Source organism: Ursus maritimus, unplaced genomic scaffold, assembly GCF_017311325.1.
Source record: "Ursus maritimus isolate PB19 unplaced genomic scaffold, ASM1731132v1 scaffold_35, whole genome shotgun sequence".
In the NCBI taxonomy this organism is placed as follows: domain Eukaryota; kingdom Metazoa; phylum Chordata; class Mammalia; order Carnivora; family Ursidae; genus Ursus; species Ursus maritimus.
This window is the reverse complement of record NW_024426119.1, coordinates 11,761,314-11,780,102: the sequence shown is the minus strand read 5'-3', so window position 1 is coordinate 11,780,102 and position 18,789 is coordinate 11,761,314. Positions and strand designations below refer to the sequence as shown.

At 49.8% G+C, this 18,789-nt stretch overlaps 1 protein-coding gene across 23 annotated transcripts in view; it reads left to right on the top strand.

The window, feature by feature from the left end:
* The first annotated feature begins 2,364 nt into the window (after positions 1-2,364).
* TPM1 (tropomyosin 1) overlaps positions 2,365-18,789 on the top strand; it is a 66,007-nt gene continuing 49,582 nt past the window's right edge. For 7 of the 23 annotated variants that reach the window (XR_005831958.1, XR_005831959.1, XM_040620553.1 and 4 more), the window contains exons 1-3: positions 8,114-8,348; positions 15,576-15,709; positions 17,788-17,905. Coding sequence is in view for 17 of the 23 variants with exons in the window: in XM_040620553.1 (XP_040476487.1) it covers positions 8,217-8,348; positions 15,576-15,709; positions 17,788-17,905 (384 nt within the window). In the remaining 6 variants the exon portion in view is untranslated. Of the gene's footprint in view, positions 2,652-3,393; positions 3,520-3,722; positions 3,849-8,113; positions 8,349-15,575; positions 15,710-17,787; positions 17,906-18,789 lie in introns of those variants that run through there. The other 16 variants (XM_040620550.1, XM_040620547.1, XM_040620556.1 and 13 more) reach the window with 15 other exon arrangements.

Sequence of the window (18,789 nt, the reverse complement as noted above, 5' to 3'; positions counted from 1 at the left end):
CAAGCAGGGGGAATGGCCGAGCGAGGAGAAGCAGGCTCCCCTCTGAGCAGGGAGCCCAACGCAGGCCTCGATCCCAGGACCCTGAGATCATGACCCCGGCCGAAGGTAGATGCTTAACCAGCTAAGGCACCCAGACACCCCTCTAGAATCAGTTTAAGACCCACCATTTTCAGAAAAGTTTTTTTCTGTCTGCTATGACCTGTGGTCATTTTTAGGTCTTCCTCCTCTGAATTCTCCACCCCCCCCCCGCCCCTGCTCATGCTGAACACGTGGAGGACGTGAACATGTCTTACTCATTTTGGAATCCCAGAGCTTGGTGCCTGCCTAGTCTATAGCAGGTGCTCACCAACAGTGTGTTTAATGAATTATCTGTAGCACTGGACATTCAAGGAAGCTTTAAGGAGTTCCTCTGCGCTATTACACACAGTGGAGGTAAGTCAGTAATATATGATCTCTCCAGGAGTTTCTCTAGTTCAGTTGCTTAGTTTCATAGATGAGAAAATTGAATCCCAGAGAGGAGAAATGATTTGCTGTCTGCTACCCAAACAGCCACTATCGACCAAGCACTTTGCTATGTGCTAGACAAATGCTTTTCACTCTTTATCTCATTTTCATGATTGTGACAACCTTAAGAAGGAAGACTTTCTACACCTACTTTTACAGAAGAGAAAACAGGGGCTTAAAGAGGTTGTAACCTGGCTAGGGCCACATTGCAAGGAGGTAGCCAGGCCAGGTTTGGAATCTGCAGTCTAACTCCTGAGTCCCTACTCTTGTCCCCTGTGCTGAGGTCCAAGCTAAGGAGTCAGCTCCCTGTGGTCCATGCATCTGTATATTGCCCAGAGGCCTTGAACCTTTTCTGTGCTCCAGTGGCTGGGTTGACATATGGTGATTAAAGGGTCCTAGTGAATTTCTGTGCCAGGCAGCGCCTATGCACACAGGTCTAATGTTCTGACCGCTAGGTCAGGGTATTTTTTCCTACCTGGGCAGTTGGGTTAGTGGAAGAAATCTGATAAAATCCTGGAGAGGAACTTGATCATTCTCTGAAGGACTTACAAGTTGTTTGGCCTGCCTAAACTGCTCAGACACCATCTGGGGAATATTCGGTATCCATGTAGTACAGGTTGTGAATTACTCTGTGGGGACTGTTAACAAGACCCTCACCAACTCTGCCTCCGCCAGTGTCAGACAGGGCCCTAGGGCAGCCCCCTTTCTTCCCTTCCACCAAAGCTCTTTTCCCCCTTGGGGGCTGGGAAGAGTGAGAGATGGAGGGGAAATCCTCCTGCCTGCAAGCAGAGCTCACTATACACAGCTGGACTTGATCCCTCCTCAGAGCTATGGCTGTGGATACAATGACTTAACTGGGATAACACTCAGCCAGGGTTTTGGCAACCTGGTATCTGAGCATCTGAACATGGAAAGAGGCCGACTCCCTGAAATCAGTGCAAGAATAATGATGAAGAGTTAGATCTGGAGGCACCTCAGGGATCATCTACCCCCTGGATTTAAAAAAATACTGAAGCTAAGTTACTCGTCAAGGTCACACAGCTGCTGGTGATAGAGACTGAAGACTACGGTGCCTGAGTCGAAGCTCACAGTTCCTTCTCTTTAAACTTCCACCCACCCACCTACACACTGACACACAGCCTACCTTTGCCATACCATCACACACAGGCACACGCACAAGTAAGCCAACTGGGTCCTGTGTCGCTAAAGTATTTGTCCCTCCCATAGGGAGAAGGGCACACAGAAGACCGATTCCCATACATCCCGACCCGCACCAGCGCGAAAGTCTCAGGAGGGGCCCCCAGGTCTTCCTCTCAACAATCCCTTCCCTCCTCCGGAGAGGGAGCGCCCAGATGACACCCGGCAAGCTGAGAGCTGCGCGGAAAGCACCGGGCGGGTGCGGGGAACGCGCAGGCCTGGGGCCGGGCGCGGCGGCTGCTGGGGGCCCCCCGGGGCCGAACGCTGAGAGCGCCGGGGTCTGGCCGCTCCCCCGGGCGACCCACACCCACTACCTGCCCCGCTCCCCCGGCCTCCTGGGGCTCGGGAGGGCCCGGCTGGGGACCCTGACGGCGGGGCGCGGGCCCCGGGGGGAGGGGGCGCGGAGGACACAGGGCAGAGGTCTGTGCCTCGGCCCGGTTCGGCCCCAGCGAGGCCTCGGCGCCCTCTCCCTGGCGCGCAGGTTTGGAAACAGGGCGGCCTCGCCCGGCCGCCGCCTCGGCGGCTCGGGTCCCCATATATAGTCATATCCACCGTCAACTGGGAGGCCGGCAGGCGGCAGCGAATGGGCGCGCGGCCCCCGCGGGAAGGAGCGGGGAGGGGGCAGGGGGCGGAGGGAGAAGAGGGGGGAAGGGGGCAGGAGAAAAAAGCTTTTCCAAAAAAGTATTGGCTGTCTCGAGGAATGCGGTCGCCCCCTTGGGAAAGTACATATCTGGGAGCAGCAGGCGGCTCCGCGCTCGCACTCCGGCTCGGCCGCCCCACCGCGCGCTCGCCTCGCCGCTCCCGCCGCAGCCCCAGGGCCCCTCGCCGCCGCCACCATGGACGCCATCAAGAAGAAGATGCAGATGCTGAAGCTCGACAAGGAGAACGCCTTGGATCGAGCCGAGCAGGCGGAAGCCGATAAGAAGGCGGCGGAGGACAGGAGCAAGCAGGTCTGCGCCTCCCCGGCCCTGCGCCCGCCCGGGTGCCCCCGAGACCTGGGCGCCTGGCACCCCTGCCCGGCCTCTCACCCCGGGGACGGGGGGAGCCACCCCCCACTCCTGGGCGGCCAGGGACGCGCAGCTGAGAAGGGGGAGGGGAAGAGCAAGACTCGGGCTTATTCTAACTTTTTGGTCTCGTCTGGGGACGTTTATTTCCCTCCTCTGCTTCCCAGAGCCCGCGAAAGTCAACTCAAGCCCTAGAGGCACATGATTCTCAGGATCTGGGATCAATGTCGGATCGGGGACGGGGGATGGTTTGAGGGGAATCGAGTCCAGAAAGTGTTAGACGTTCTTCTGGACTTTTGACTGGAAAGAATAAAAGCTTCAACTGGGATAGAGACTGGGCGGGGCGGGGGGGAGGGAGTCATGAAGTTTTTCCCTAAGAACAAAGATGGGACAGAACAGAGAGTGCGGCCCGAAGGCCAGGGAGACAGGGGCGTTTTTGCACCCCCATTTGTGGACTTGAGCCCGCTGAGACCTGGGCAGGAGCCTCGTCCCGCGGGAGGTGGGGGTGCAGGGTAGGCCACAGTGCGGTTCCAGCTACGGGAGAGAAGAGGTTACCTAGAGACCCTTGAACCCCAAGTCGGCGGCGCCCCAAGTCGAGGGCCCCTAGCCAACCAGGCGCTCGTGTGTTGTGTATGTCTCACACCCGGTCCGTGCCGGCCGCCCGCGCCCGCCCGCCGCTGCCCCCCAGTTCGAGGAGGACATCGCGGCGAAGGAGAAGCTGCTGCGGGTGTCGGAGGACGAGCGGGACCGGGTGCTGGAGGAGCTGCACAAGGCGGAGGACAGCCTCCTGGCCGCGGATGAGGCCGCCGCCAAGGTACCCGGGGCGCGCGGCGTGCGCGGCGCACGAATGGCTAACTCTGTCTCTCTCTCTTTCTCTCTCCCTCCCTGTCTTTCCCTGTCTCTCTCCCGCTGTCCCTGTCCTTCTGGCTCTGTGCACCCACACCCCTCCCCTGCGGGATCACGCTGCCTGCTGCACCCCACCCCCACCCCTCCCCGTCCCCCACGGCCAACTCCCAGCTGGAAGATGAGCTGGTGTCGCTGCAAAAGAAACTCAAGGGCACCGAGGATGAACTGGATAAATACTCCGAGGCTCTCAAAGATGCCCAGGAGAAGTTGGAGCTGGCGGAGAAAAAGGCCACGGACGTAAGTGCACGCACACACTGCCTCCCTCACCTCCTGGCCACTCTGCGATCACCACAATGGCCAAGGAGCAATGGAGGAGGGTCACCTCCTCCTGCTGGACACCCGCACACAGCCCTGACATGGCCCAGAGCACTGGATGCTGCCTCAGACTTCTATTGCACACATTCATTTATATTTCATCCACTCCTCTTTTTCTCCTTCTTTCCCCCCTTCTGGGGGTGGAGGTGGGTGGGTAAGAAGCTGGGAGTGGAGTGGCTGAAATTGGATGCAGGAGGTGAACCTTGCCTCCCTGGCAGAAAACCTCTGAGGTGTCATCACCAAGGTTTGTGCAAACAGAATGACTAGTTTTCTTTACTTTCTTTCCTTTTCCGCCTCTGGTAGGTGGGAATGCCTGGTTTTCCATGGTGAGTCTTGTCAGGGTACAGAGGGCCTGGCCTCTAAATTGAAGGAATGGCATGGTGCTACTTTTACTCAGAAGGCTGAGCTTGATGTTGGGGTGCAGAGACCCTTGAGGCCTCTTTTCTCACTAGAGAAGGCTTAATCCTGCCCTTAAGATCCTCCTGGGAAGATGATACTTGCTTGGGTCTGCAGTCTGACAGCACTAGATCCTGAAAGTACCCTGGGAGTTATATATAGCTCAGTGCTTTATATGGTATAGTGAGCTAACTGCCCCCTGCCCCTCCTGCTTGCCCCACCCCCACCTGTCAGCCTTCTGACAACCACCACATAGTTTCAGGGGTGATGCACACACTGCAAAAACTCTACTAGCACTTTGTCCACTGCACTTTGGAATCTTCTTCTCTGAAGAGCTTGCCTCTTCTGCCCTGCCCCGTAAGTCAAGCCAAGCATTAGATTTCCAAAGGAACGACTTCTTTTCACACTGTTGGATTCCATTGTAGAAGCTCATTAAGGCTAGAGGCCCAATTAGGAAAGAATTCCTTGGGAAGTTAGTAACAATTCCAAGAATGTATGAGCACCGGGGAAAGCTGTGCCCAGAAGTTGAACTACCAAGCACAATGGCAGAATTTCTCTTATGAGAGTAAAATGCAAATTGCTGGAGGGTCTTGGGTCTTGCAACCAGTAAAGGCCTTTTGTGGCATGAAAGGCTTAACACGTAATCTCCAAGAATGCTTTGTAAATGAGAAACCCAGACATAGGACATTTAGAATCAACAAAAATATTTCGATGACTGTCAAGATTACTGGAAAGGGGGTTCACAGAAGCACTGACTTAGCTAAAACTTTAAAGTTACAAACTACCTGGCTTTAGAAAAAGAGCCAAAAAACACACATAACTGCGCCTGCTTTGTGTAATGTAGATCAGATGTCTGCTCCGTATAAGGTTAAACGGAGGATGCGTGTCTCCCCCAAATTCTCCAGCAGGACGTTTATTTAGCTTTTTCAAAAGAGCCGCTGATAGATCTAGGAGAGATATTCCTTATAAGGAAAAGAATGCAGAGAATTTGAAAATAGCCCAGTAAGACTGAAGGCAAGAGAAGGAGAAAAAAGCCACCACAATTCTTAAAGGGAAAAAAGATCATGATTATTGTAACTATGCGGTGCTATCATGTCTTAATGGAAAAGTCTTGTTTAAGGGAATGCTGGAATGAGGTGGGGCAGAAGTGGAAATGAGGCTATTTAAAGCCACCTTGGGGGGGCGTGGTTAGCAGGGGAGGGAAATTTTTGAAACTGTTTTGGTTCTTTTTTTTCCTACCGGAAAACTGTCCCTAATATGGTACTTTTCTTCTTTCTTTCTTTCTTTCTTTCTTTCTTTCTTTCTTTCTTAGTATTGATCGTTTTCCCTTTTAAGATATTTTAGGTTGTTTGGAATCTGTAAGGATGTTGAAGAACATTTGTGAAGAAATGCTGTATTTAAAATGATTCCTAACTAGTAAAAATAGTCAAGACTTCAGGAGGAAGAGACTGAATCATTAGAGAAAGAGGGAGGTAGGAGGTCAGCTTCCTGAGGTAGAATCATATTTGGAATTAGGATACTTCACTGTCATTACTCACCAGTGTCAAAACATTTTCATTTTTCCTACTACTACAAACATTTTTCTACCTATTTACCATCATATTTTACAAATCTTATTCCAGAAGGAGGGGATTACTTAAAAGTAATTCACAAGGCAGCAGCACCCTGGTGGTTTTGGTGTGAAATTTTTGGTGTTCCACCTAAACGAGGTTGAAGGAGATTGAAGTCTCCATTTTCTCTCAGCCCCCCCTCAATAATTGCGATGTCTCTGATATTTGCAGTATGTGAGTCTTTATGCCTTGCTTCCTAAATCAGTAATTCTCAACTTTATGTAAACAGAATCTCCTAAGGAGGTTTTAAAACCCTGGATCCAGGCTGCACCCAGGTCAATTAAATCAGAATCTCTGGGAGTGGGACCCACGCATTAGTATTTTTTTTTTAAGATTTTATTTATTTATTCGACAGAGATAGAGACAGTCAGCGAGAGAGGGAACACAAGGCAGGGGGAGTGGGAGAGGAAGAAGCAGGCTCATAGCGGAGGAGCCTGATGTGGGGCTCGATCCCACAACGCCGGGATCACGCCCTGAGCCGAAGGCAGACGCTTAACCGCTGTGCCACCCAGGCGCCGCACGCATTAGTATTTTTTAAATATGCAGCCAAGAGAGAGAACTGTCCTAAACTCTTGTATAATGACATCAGCATGAAAATGAACTCACCTGAAACTGTCTTTCCCAGGTGTTTGAAAAGCAGGACATTAAGTCATTAGTTGGCTGCCGAGAGCACTTGCAAGTGTCCAGCAGTTTCCCGGGCTCCTCCTGGAGGCAGCCTGACTCCCCCTTCCTCCATCTCCAAAGTTGGAGGTGCACTGTCTATACTCCTCGAGGGGAGGAGCTGGAACCTCCCTGCCTGACCAGATGAACTGCGCGGAAACAAAGCGAGAGGCTCCACCTACAGGACGTGAGGGCACGTGCTGAGGTTTGTGAGTCTGAGCCGGACTGACACCGACCAAAGAAAAAAGAGTCCGGAAAGCCAAGGAGGAGGTTCGATGTTAGGGCTTTGCAGGCGGAGGAAGGGGGTTGTCAGGTATGGCTTTATTTTCTTCATTATTGCCACAGTTAAACACATCAGAAATTGACTTGAAGGGCCTCCTGTGGGAAAGGTGAGGAAGAAAGCCATGAGACTTAGAAGGCATTTAAAAATGCAGCCCCGTGGGAGAATTGGCGGAGGACGGTTCCCAGAGCGTGGGTTTTCATCCAGCTGTAGCCAGAGGCTCTCATAGGGCTCTGTAGCCTTCCCGGCTGTGCCTTTGAAAGGCATCCCAGTCCAGCCCAGAATTGATCAGATTCCAGAAGATCTCTGAGGCTGATCTAAAACCAGAGAAGTGTGTACGTATAAGGGACCCTCGAGATGATTGTTTTTATGGAAAGTGAGCCCCAAAGAGGCTCCGGGCCCTGAGAGCACAACTGGCTACGCGCCCGGCCGGACTCTTAAGTCAGTGCCTGCATCACTAAAGCGATCATTTAACTATGTACAATGTATTGTGCTAAGTGCTTTGTATGATTTCATAATCCTCGCCACAGCCCTATGAGGAAAGTGCTACTATTAACCCCACTTTTATAGATGAAGCCCAGGAAAGTCGAGTTATTTGGCCAAAGTGAACAGCCAGGAGAGATGCAGGAGCCAGATTCTAACCTAGGAAGGCTGCATTGAGGAGGAGGTTTAATCGCAGTGCAGTATGTTAGTGGCTTTCCCTTCGCGAGTTTGGGGAGGGGGAAAAGCCTGTGTGGTTAGGATCTTGCGTGCTGGGGTTCTCTGCAACGAGGAACACTCCCACCCGGGACACATTAAGGCCCCAAACCCCTTGCTCAGCTTCTCTCCCTCTCCGGCTTCGGAATCCAGAACTCCCGAGTGCAATGCTCCCGCCGCCAATAGGCGGCACCGTCGCCCTTAGCAGCCCGGTCCGTTACCCCGGGTCACCGTGGAGCCAGGGAGGCGCGCTGGGAATCCAAGTAAAATCCCTGGCACGCTGGCCTGCCACCCGGCCGTGCCCAGCTCTCCAGGTGTCCCTCAACGCGCCCACCGTCTTCACCAGCCCCGCTGCTGCGAGCATGCGCAGTATCTCCCGCGGATTGCAAATTCCCGGGGTCCGCGGCGCGCGCCCCGCCCCGCCCGCTGTGCCCGCCCCCGGCGCTCGCGCACCCGCCTGCGGTTCGCCTGCGCCGCCCGGGCGACCGCCACTTCCGGGCTGGTCCTGGGCCGCTGGGGGCGCCGCCGTTGCGCGGCGCGGCCTGGGCGGGGCGGCCGGGCGCTCAGGAGTGCGGCAGCAGCGGCCGGAGCGCGGCAGCCGGCCTCTCCCACCGCAGCCCGCCCGCCAGCCCGCCGCCGCCCCGAGCAATGGCCGGGAGCAGCTCGCTGGAGGCGGTGCGGAGGAAAATTCGGAGCCTGCAGGAGCAGGCGGACGCCGCGGAGGAGCGCGCGGGCAGCCTGCAGCGCGAGCTGGACTACGAGAGGAAGCTGAGGGAGACCGTAAGGGACCCACCCATCGCCCACCCACCCCCATCCAGAGCCGCCTCCGCCGCAGGCGGGCCCACTTCGAGGCGCAGGGCCCTCCAGAGCCCGTCTACCCCTGCCCCCACGCCTCCGGGACGCACCTGGTGCACCTGGGGCAGCTGGCGGCTGGCTCTAGGGAGGGGCCTGTTCTTTTCAGCCCTCCCTTTCCATCGTAGCTGGTTTAAAGTAAAAGCCCCGAGTGGAAGCAGGAGTGGTGTTGAGAAGGTTCTGGAAGCAGCACTTTCCCAGAAAGGGCTCTATTTGGGGGTTATTTGCATTCGGCCCGGGTATCTTGGGTCCCCTGGGATGTGCACTTTTGCGCTGCTAGCCGTATTTACTCGAAGGGTGGGGAGGGAAGAGGGAAATCCCTTTGGAAATCCGTTCCGTTGGAAAGGGGCGCTGACAGGGCAAGTCTGGGGTACTGCCAGACTTTAGGGCCTGGGGATGCTAAACTCCACCATCGCCTTGACCATTGGTTTTCTGGAAGCCTGTCTCTTTGTGGTGGTTGAGATATTGACAGCGCCGGGTTCTGACTTAAACGGTATGAGACCCGGTCACCTTTCCCTTTATACTAACCATCTCTCCTCCCTAGTGGTCTTATAGAGACATTCCTTTGTTACCGAGTGTTGAAAAAAGTTGGCTAAATGTCAACGATTACTGGGTGTATTCTCTTGCCGGCTTCCCCCTCCCCCATCTTGAATGTAATACCTGGCTTCCTTCCTTTCTCCTAAGGCAAATGTATCCAACAAACAGGAAAAGGATTTCAGAGGTAGTTCAGGCATTTGCTATTTGTTGGTTTTTGAGTGTGTGTTTTAAATCAGGATACTCAAACACCTTGGGAATTTCATGAGAAGCATAATATGGTGTCCAGCTGTGCTTAATATGGACCCATTCTGAGTTGAGTAAATCCTATTGGTTAGGTGATGGTAATGGCAATATGGCTGGCTGCAGAAACTTCAAGACCTGTTTTGCATAAAACACGTAGAAGCAAATGGGTTCTCTTAAGAAGAAGCCCTAACTAGAGGAAATTTCAGATAAAATACAGCCAGGAATCAGGAAATTAATAAGCAAAAGATAATTTTCTTGAGAACAAGTCAGCAGAGACCACATAGATGTGTCTGAGTTTGACAGGGCAATAAATTGATTCCAGTTCCCTCTCTGACTGGCTAACCGCTGTCCTTGAACCATTAAAACTAATAGAACATGATGGATAAGAATGAGAACTCTGGACCCAGACGGCCAGAATTTGAATTCTAGCTTCCGCTACTTACTCCCTGTGAGACACTGGGCAAATTAACTTCTCCGTCTCTCAGATCCCTAACTTTAAAATGTGGGTGATACTAGTACCTCCCTGTTGAGGTGGCGAAGGGAATTAGTACGTGTAAAGAAGTTACGTCGGGTCTGCACAACAGAGTCAGTGCTGAGTGTCAGCGGGTAGTAAAGCTGCAGGACACTTCGTTTGCTCCATGCCCCTTTGCCTTCAGCTTACCACTTATCAGAGGGTCTTAAAATGGCTGCTCATTTCACTACATCTGAAAACACTCCATATAATTGCTTTTAAACAATCATGGTTTTTTTCTTTTGGAACTTGGAGAGAGGACATGCGCAGGCTGGAGAAGACATTTGGTTGAAGTGGTATTAGTGGCGGAAGTCAGTAGAACTCCCCTCACCCTCCTAAGAAAGGAAGTATGGGATCCTATCCAGGAGCGCCTTGAATTGACTCCTGCCCTAGTGATTGACGTTCGATGCAGAAGATTAATTTTACGAAGGGCACGTTGTTACTCTTAGACTCCTCTTTTGTGCGTCGTTTTCGTAACAGTAGTCTTCCTGTGCCTGTCGGCTAGAGACAAGTTCAGTCTTTTCACAGTTTTGTATTTAAAGTGGTTTAATTGGTTCAGGTTTTTGAAAGTGATTTGGAAAGCACTCTATCCAGGTGACTGGACACAGAACCTTTTAAGATAGTAGTTTGAGGACTGAATCAGACCATTGAAGAGACCATTTCAGACTGAGAGTAGTTCCTGACTAATGCAGCCCGGACTTAGAGGTAGCTTATTGAAGGCGGCCTCTCAGGAGTTGTCAGAGCTGTGAGTTAAGCTATGTAGTCAGTTTCTCTGGGCAGCAAAGATACAGGTTTAGGACAGAATCATGAGCCACTGCAAAAAAATAATTGAGTGGAGCGTTGGCTCAAAATTCTGATTCTCAAAAATTCCGACATGCTATAGTTAATTGGCCCTATTATGCCAAGCACTTACCTTGGAAAAATTGGCTATCACTTATTTCCTACTGGTTTGTTTTTCCAAGGTGTGTGGGCCCTTCAGACTGTTGGAATGAGGATACTTTGCTTGTTATAATGATTGACTCTGGGTCTTGTGACCCACTAGGGTTTTGTATGCTTTTTGTCATTATCATAGGAAAAAGTACCAAGAAGGAGCCGGTCTCTCCTCCTTTCTGGGTAGTATCTAGCAAACAAGGAGACTTAAAGTTGTAGCTTATATGTTCTTAACTGGTAATTTTATTAAATCGTGGGAAATAACCAGTTTACAAAAATCTGCCCTCTCCCACTTTTGAGTTGGTGAATATCTCTGAGACCAGGAGGCCCGAGAGTGTGCTTTGTGCTCACGTTGGCGCCCCCGTTACTGGCAGTAACTGGAATATACACTCATGATTTCTGTTTTCATATGTAGGCAAGGCAAGGGCACTACAATGCCCTGTTCATGTCCGTTCTCCCTCATTATACAAATATGCCTCATAAATTATAGGCTTTGGCACAGATAGAGGAGGTTGTGTTTATCTGTTATCCATGGGAGTGCCCCTTAATGTCATCAGTGGTTTTTTCCCCCTTTCCTTACCATATAAGGGCAGAAGTTTAACTTGGCCATAGTCGCTTGGTCTTACACAGCAAGTTGGGTGAAACCTTCTCTGTATAACTACAGTTTGCGTGAAATAAAAATGCCTGACCTTTGACCCTCCCATGTTCCACTGTGGTTCAGGCAGGACTTTGAAAACATACTCCAGAGGGTCACTTTTTAGGCTATCGTGTTGTTTTCCTACAATTATTTTTTTCTTAATAGTCTTAACTAGAACACTTTTTTAAAGTAAAAATCATTGCTATTTTTATTTTATTTTATTTTTTTAGTTGTATTGGCCAAAGCATCTGGATTTCATGAAAATCTAGGCCTCGTAGGTGTTTTCTCTCAAATCTGATTTGGAGCACTATTTTGCCGTATTGCGGTGGCCATACCCTTGATTTTCGTGTGGTGCCGTGTTGGGTGGGGGGAGTGGTGTGCCTGCCCTTGTTTTCTGTGTAGGTAGCTAGTAGTACCTTTGGGTTGGGTGAGGAGACAGGGCAGGTGTAACTGACAAGTGCCTGGTGGTTAACAGCAGATCTGCAGGAAGATAATTGCTCGCCTTTGCTAAAATATAGCAGTCTCTTTTCTGAGGAGCTCATTACATGTTGGGACACAATAGCACTTTTGAAATAAAAGAAACCAGCATCCCAAACTGAAAGACTCCTCCCGCAGTGTCAACACACGGGCCGTTGTTAGAAGAAGCTAACCCAGCACACTAAGGGTGATTTCCATGCCTGGAATAATCTGCCTCTGGGGTCTTGACTCTTCCCAAATGCCTTGTTATTTATATGTGCTTTTAAAATAACAGATACTCCTGTGGCTGTGGGCTTGTACTGACAGAGGTAATCGCAGGTTAAATCTTAAGTAGACTGCCCAGGTTCTGCAATGAAAGGAACCTTAGGGAATGCCTAAATAACCCTTAGAACTTAGGAAACACCAGAAATAAAAGCTATGAAGGTGAGGGATAGGGGCCTTTTGAACACGGGGCATAATCCCAAATACACACATACACGTGTGCACACACGCACGCACAAGTAAAAACAAGAGAGAAAGAAGTGCCCTTAATTCATTTGTGGAATTAAACTTAATTTGAATTCCAGGGACCCAAACAACATTGCGACCTTACCAGTATGGTGGGGCCTGAGAAACCAGGGAGAGTCCAGGTTTTTCCCAAAAGCTTTCCTGGTGATAGACGCACCCCAGACGCTGCTCTCAGGTCCCAGCTATAGCTTACAAGCACCTTTGCCTGTCCTGGGAAACCTCAGGGGCAGCAGGCATCAGCTTCCTGGCTTGAGAGCAAATGCTCTGTGTCCGTATGGGAGCTGTCACCCATGAGTGCGGCGTGATGCAGTTTTCAATGTAATACCATACCTTATTTCAGAAAGGACTGCGAGGATTTGTTCAGTGGGTGGTATTCAATACAGTAACTCGTCTAGTCCTGGCTGGCCTTGATCGTGGAAGCCTTTCTTTTGCGTGGGGAGTTGTGTTGGGAGAGGCTGTGGAGGGCCTCCCACTCTGACATAGGAAGAGTGCAGGCGCCAGGGGTGAGACCCTCCAATTCCAGGGTTGCCGCGAGATCCCTGGAGGCCATGGGAGGTGACAGCCCACACACGAGGACCCAGGCAACTGGGGTTTTAGCCTTGTCTCCCACTGATGGTCTGAGCATAGTCAGCCCTCTGGATCAAAGATCCCTCTCCATTCTTTTGAACAGAGCGCTCAAAGAGTGGTTCCCACAGGCTTAGCCAGCTTCTGTGGATGGTGGGGTGGGGGAGGTGCAGGAATGGAACAGATTGCTTATTTATATTGCAGGTGCCTCCCCTCCCCTCTGACCTCCTGAATCAGAATCTCTAGGGATGGAGCTGGAACTTTGCATTATTCGTGCATACCTCCTAGTGGATTCTGGCACTCAGCTAGTTGTGGACTGCTGCATGATGCCTAGGGACTCTTCCAGCTAAACAGTTGAGACCCCATTTTGTGACCCACCCCCAGGTCTGCTCTCTGTGTGCACACAGTCCAAGCTCCTAGAATGGACCTCCATTCCCAGTTGTTGCTTGGGTGCCCTGTATGAGGCCCTATGGGCCGGTGTTCATGTAGGACTCAACCCATAATGTCAGGAAAGAGTTGGTGATATTTGTAAAACAGGGTCCAGAACTAAAGGAGGGAATGGTTAGAGTGAGAAGCAATAAGAGGGAAGATACAGATTGATGGGGGGAACCCTCAGGTAGGGGGATCTTGTGTACAGGCAGGAACAAGCATGGGGTACGGTCTCTTTATTCCCTGGTGCCATAGCCACATGAGGAGCTGGGGACCTAGACCGCCTTGTCACCCAGAAGGTCCTTTCCCTAGAGCAGAAACAGTCTTCGTTCTGTGAGTACGAAGCTCTCAAGGTTGGGGCCCAGAAGAAACACAAAGCAGAAACTTAGAATGTGGTGGCCACCAGAAAATACTCCGAAAATCTCGTTGATGTTTCTCTGGCCACATCACCTGTAACAAGGATATTTGACTTCATATTAAAAGAAATAATAATGAAAGAAGTGAAGGGGAGAAAAGTACTTTTGAGCACATGACCTAGACGCTCTACTGCGGTATTTTTGTTCTCGACTTTGAGACGTGCTTATCTCCCCCCTGCCCCCACCCCTGTTCATAGAGACAATAGAATTTTACTAGTAATGGAAAATACAGAAAAGTGAACAAAGCAGACTGACCCAGAGTATACCCTTCATGTACACTTCCTTCCACTTTTTAAAAAATAAAGCTAAAATGACAGTTCCTTGTACTTAAAAAATGTATTGTCCCTATTACCCTCACTCCCCCTGTAGAAAAAACCATACTCACCAGCTGGTCAGACTTAGCAGAACCCCTTAGTAGCTGTGCACCAGTAAGGATTTACCTTATAGGCCAATGTGGTTGTAAACTGTCCTCCTCAGATCCGTTTCCCTTTTCCCCCATTCCCTGTCTCCATCAGGCAGTTATTGCTACATAGTTAATTTTTGATGAGATAAAAGTGTATTTTGAGTTTTTTATGGAGAGTCCTTCACCACACTTGTAGATGCCCTAATCACCTCTTTCCCAGACAAAACTTGGCATTTAAGATTTTACAAGTCCTGATGAGCAGAGAGCTGGATGTTCTCATATTCATTTCATTCAAGGCTGTAATCACAGCCTCTCTAACTACGCGTGCCTTTCAAACTGTACGTCATGGGTCCGTGAACTAAGAGAGTTGCTTTTGTTTGAATGAGGTTGGTGTTACTTGCTTTATTCAGTAGATATTTACTGAGCCCATATTATGTGCAGAGAACTGTGACTCCCTACATATAAGAAGCTTCCCGTTGAGTAAAGAAGACAGGAGTGTAGATAGAGCACGCACGGGTGCCTAAGAATGTTTTGTAATTTTTAGAAAACTCTCAAGTGTCCTGAAAACCTTATCACCCCGTGATAAGCACATATTCAAAGTGGATGCGGATAAGGAAATGGTACCTGATGAGTAAGTGCTGGCTTTGACTTCCATGCATAGTATTTAAACAAACCCCAATGCAAGTGTATATGAGGGACCATCGCAGCCTTAAAAGTGTTCTGAGACTCATAGTAGGTAATAGTAGGTTTGTAATAGTAGGTAATCATTGCATCCCCCCAAAAGAAACATCTTAATTCAGATACAGATACCAATAAAAATAGTCTCTCTTCTGCTTTTCTTCTAAGAAGTTTGAAACTTCTCTTGTAGGAACCTTGTAAGAAATGCCAGTAAGCTTATCTCAAAAACACATGGGAAATTTGTCTTGGCCCTGTTCCAGTGTGACCAAGTTCTGCAGGGGTTACTGAAAAGTGGGTGAGCGAGGGGCAGTTACTGGATTTCGCTCCATCTGTATGGTGTGTATTTTAGAACGCCTGAATTTTTAAATATTTTAGTTCCTTTGTAAGACTCCTTTGAGCAAGTGGCTCAGCAAGGGGCAAGGAGAATGCAGACCTCTGAGTCTGGTTTCTGGCCGTCCTGCTCTTGTCTGGTGCGGCCGAGTCTCACTCTGTCCAGCCCATGGGCCCCAGAGAGTGAGGTGACCGTCCTGACGCGCTCCTTGGGCGGTCAGGTCGGGCCAGCGTGCTGTTCTGTGGAGAGGAACCCAGCGAGACAGCCCTCGCCCACAGCCCCTCTGGCCGCTGGAATTGGTGTGTGTGGACTCATACACACTGCAGGCGCGCTGGGAGAACTGCAGAGCGGCCAGGGCGCGCCGCGCGCTCGGAGGTAGCTCCTCACGGGGCCGGGCTTCCTGCCTGAAGCGGCCTTGCCGCCGCGCCCCTTCCTGAAGGCGCTGCCCTCGCTCGCTCTCCTGCTCTCACGCGCCTTTCACTCTCTGCCTAGGCTGAAGCCGACGTAGCTTCTCTGAACAGACGCATCCAGCTGGTTGAGGAAGAGTTGGATCGTGCCCAAGAGCGACTGGCAACAGCTTTGCAGAAGCTGGAGGAGGCGGAGAAAGCAGCGGACGAGAGCGAGAGGTGAGCGCGCCTCTCCCAGCCTTCCTTTCCGCACAGGCCTCTCCTCGGGCGACGGGAGGGCTTCTCTGATCTTTGGGGCTTACGAGTGTTACAGTCCCCTGCTGGGATCATTTCCTCAGTCCATCCCAGCTAGGACTCTACTGGGTTTGTTCGTTTAACGTTAGTGGGGCACCTGTGTGCCAAGCGCTGTTTTAAACCCCAAGGTTACAAAGAAGAGAAGGATCCTGTTCCTGCCCTCATAAGGCTCACTGCCCAACGAGGGAGATGGACCTTTAAATGAGACATTCTAGAGATACCTATTGGTTCTTTCAATCCTGCCGACCGTGGAGCAGTTAGGCGTTTTTTTAAAAGATAAACTTTACTTTAAAATACGGGGAGAGACTGGGCCTAGATAAACGAACCCGGGGCTATCAGTTGTCCAATAACCCAACAAATACATGGAAGAGGAAGCACAGAACAGAAATATGACCTGCGAAAGCCAATTGTTTTGGACTTAGTAACACTGATAAGACACTCATGTGTCGATACAGTCGGGTACTTGTGCGTTCTGAGCCCGCTCCCTGTAACCTGGCTGTACCTGACTTCCTAGGCCAAGATTCAGCTTTGTGGCAGTAAAGGAGAACCATGATAGACCAGCACAGCTCCATGTGTGTTCGAAGGCATTTTCTCTTATGCTTAACCGCTCAAGCTCATGTGTTTGTATTGTACAGAAGCATTCCGAGAACAGCTGCACGAGACTAGAGAGAGTTCTGCTGGAGGAATGAGAGAGTAGTGGTGGCTCAGAACACTGGGAGTGTGGATCTGTGCCGTGACCTGTGCAGGTGAACGCAGGCAGTCATTCTTTCCATTTCTCCCTCTTAGGCAGAAGTGAGTTTCTGCTCCCTGCCACCAGGGATAAAGAGTGATTTCAGTCTTGAAGATTCAAGAAGCTTTTAAGTTGAAGTGTCCAGCTCATTATTCACTGCTGCTTATTGATTCTTCCCTAACCAAGAGTTTTGGAATTCCTTAAGATGACTCATCATCTCTCACAGTGCACACATACCAGTGGTTTTGTGGCTGATTCTTCCTGAAATACACTTGTTAGTGAACCTAAAAGGCAATCTGGCAACATTAGACTTTGCAGTAAAAAGGAATTTAGAGGTCGTTTACCCCAGCCCCCTCATTTTACAGATGAGAAAACAAGGGCTCAGCAGGTGATGCGGCCTGCCCAAAGTCTCACAGTGAATTTATGGCCAAGCCAAGACTCAAATCTCAGTCTTCTAATATATACCATAATACTTCATCAAAAAATAGTGGTTTATTTATCTGCACTGCCTGCATAGATTTTGCTAAATGAATCCCATTGTAGCATGATTTATTCTATAAAACTGTAATATATCACAGAACAATGAACATTTTCCAAAACTTAACACCATGGGATCCAGGGAGCAGCATAGACATTGGTTATCACTCTGTTTCTCAACACCTCTATTATGAAAGAACTCTATTAAAGGCAAAATTCATAGTTTCTTATTTAGGGTATTGGGTGACCCATATGAAATTGCCATTTTTACAGGTCTGACATCGTCAAGTATCAGTGATTTCATATGGTTCAATCTGGTATTTATATTTGTAGCTAATGGAGTAAGAACAGCTACCTTCTTTGTAGGAAGAAGTACATGAAGACAAATTTATTTTTGTTATAACTTTGGTCCATTTTCAAGCTGAAGCTTCCCACCAGGAAAAGGAATAAAACCCATTATTTATATAGCAAGTAAAGTATGTTGGCTTTTCCTGTTTCCATGCCTCCCAGTTTCAAACAGGATCCTGACATGGTACCTTTCATTTAACATTAGATCCCTGGACAGTTCCACCAGTATCGAAAGTATGAGGTTTCATTCACAGTAAACAAAGAAGTGTATGGCTTTTTCTGCCTTCAGCTCTGGAAACTCTTGCTTCATGGTTTGGAAAATAAAAGCAGCTCTGTGCTCTATTTTGGTCTGCCAGTTACACCAGGCCTTTCAAACCAGTGCGTTGCAGTGTGGGTTTATGGAAGTCTCCTCTAAACCTTTGGTCTTCCTGCTGGTCTTCCTTTTCAGAGGCATGAAAGTCATTGAGAGTCGAGCCCAAAAGGATGAGGAGAAAATGGAAATTCAGGAGATCCAACTGAAAGAGGCCAAGCATATTGCTGAAGATGCCGACCGCAAGTATGAAGAGGTCAGATCTTGGGGCCCAAAGCCTCATGGACTACCCAGCAGCGGCCTCAGTGGGGGCCAGGGAGCAGTGCTTACAGCCTTGTGTTCTTTAGTGAAATGATCTGCTTCGTTCGTGGAAATGGGTGGTTTTGAGAAGGCAGAGTTCCTTTGTCTCCAGAAAACAGTTGTGATTTGATCCTGCTAGGGGATCCCAGGCTTTATCATGAAGCCAGTCCATATCTCTGAGAAGGACTGAAGCTTCCCCCATGACCCCCCCACCTTTGCAGCCTCCAGAACAGGACAAAAGACCTTTGGCCAGGAAGAGGGAAAGTTGGGTCTTTTGTCCCTTGTGGAAAGAGCCTCTCGTAATTGTCACCATGCAGGCTGCTGTTCCTGGTGTGATTCACCTAGCACCATCCTGTTCAGGCAACATGGAGACACAGTCCATGCACTGAAGGCCATGTAGATTCAAGAGGCCCTTTTCATTCTGTCCTCTCTTTTCAAGATGGTAGAATCCCACTGTCCAGAGAGGTTCACGGGTGAATCAGCTTCTGGTCATGTCCCCATGAGAACAACCTCCTATGATAACAAAGCTAATATGACTTGTTTTAGTTTTCCCTTAATGTATCGTGGCTATCTTGAAATGGTATTGACACTCCTTTTTTCCATCATCATCATCATCATCATTATTATTATTACAACCACCATTATTATGATTACTTCCCGGTTACCCTACTTGAAATGCTTCAGAGGATCCCTTCTTCTCCCAGGTTCTCTCCTCCACTGACTACAGAGCTGACTTCATTAGTCATCTTACCAGCTCATCTCATGTTAGCTTCTGTGGCTGTTCTGTTGTCATTGTTAACCTCCTCCACAAAGAGGAGGTTGAGGTACAGAGCTCTAAAT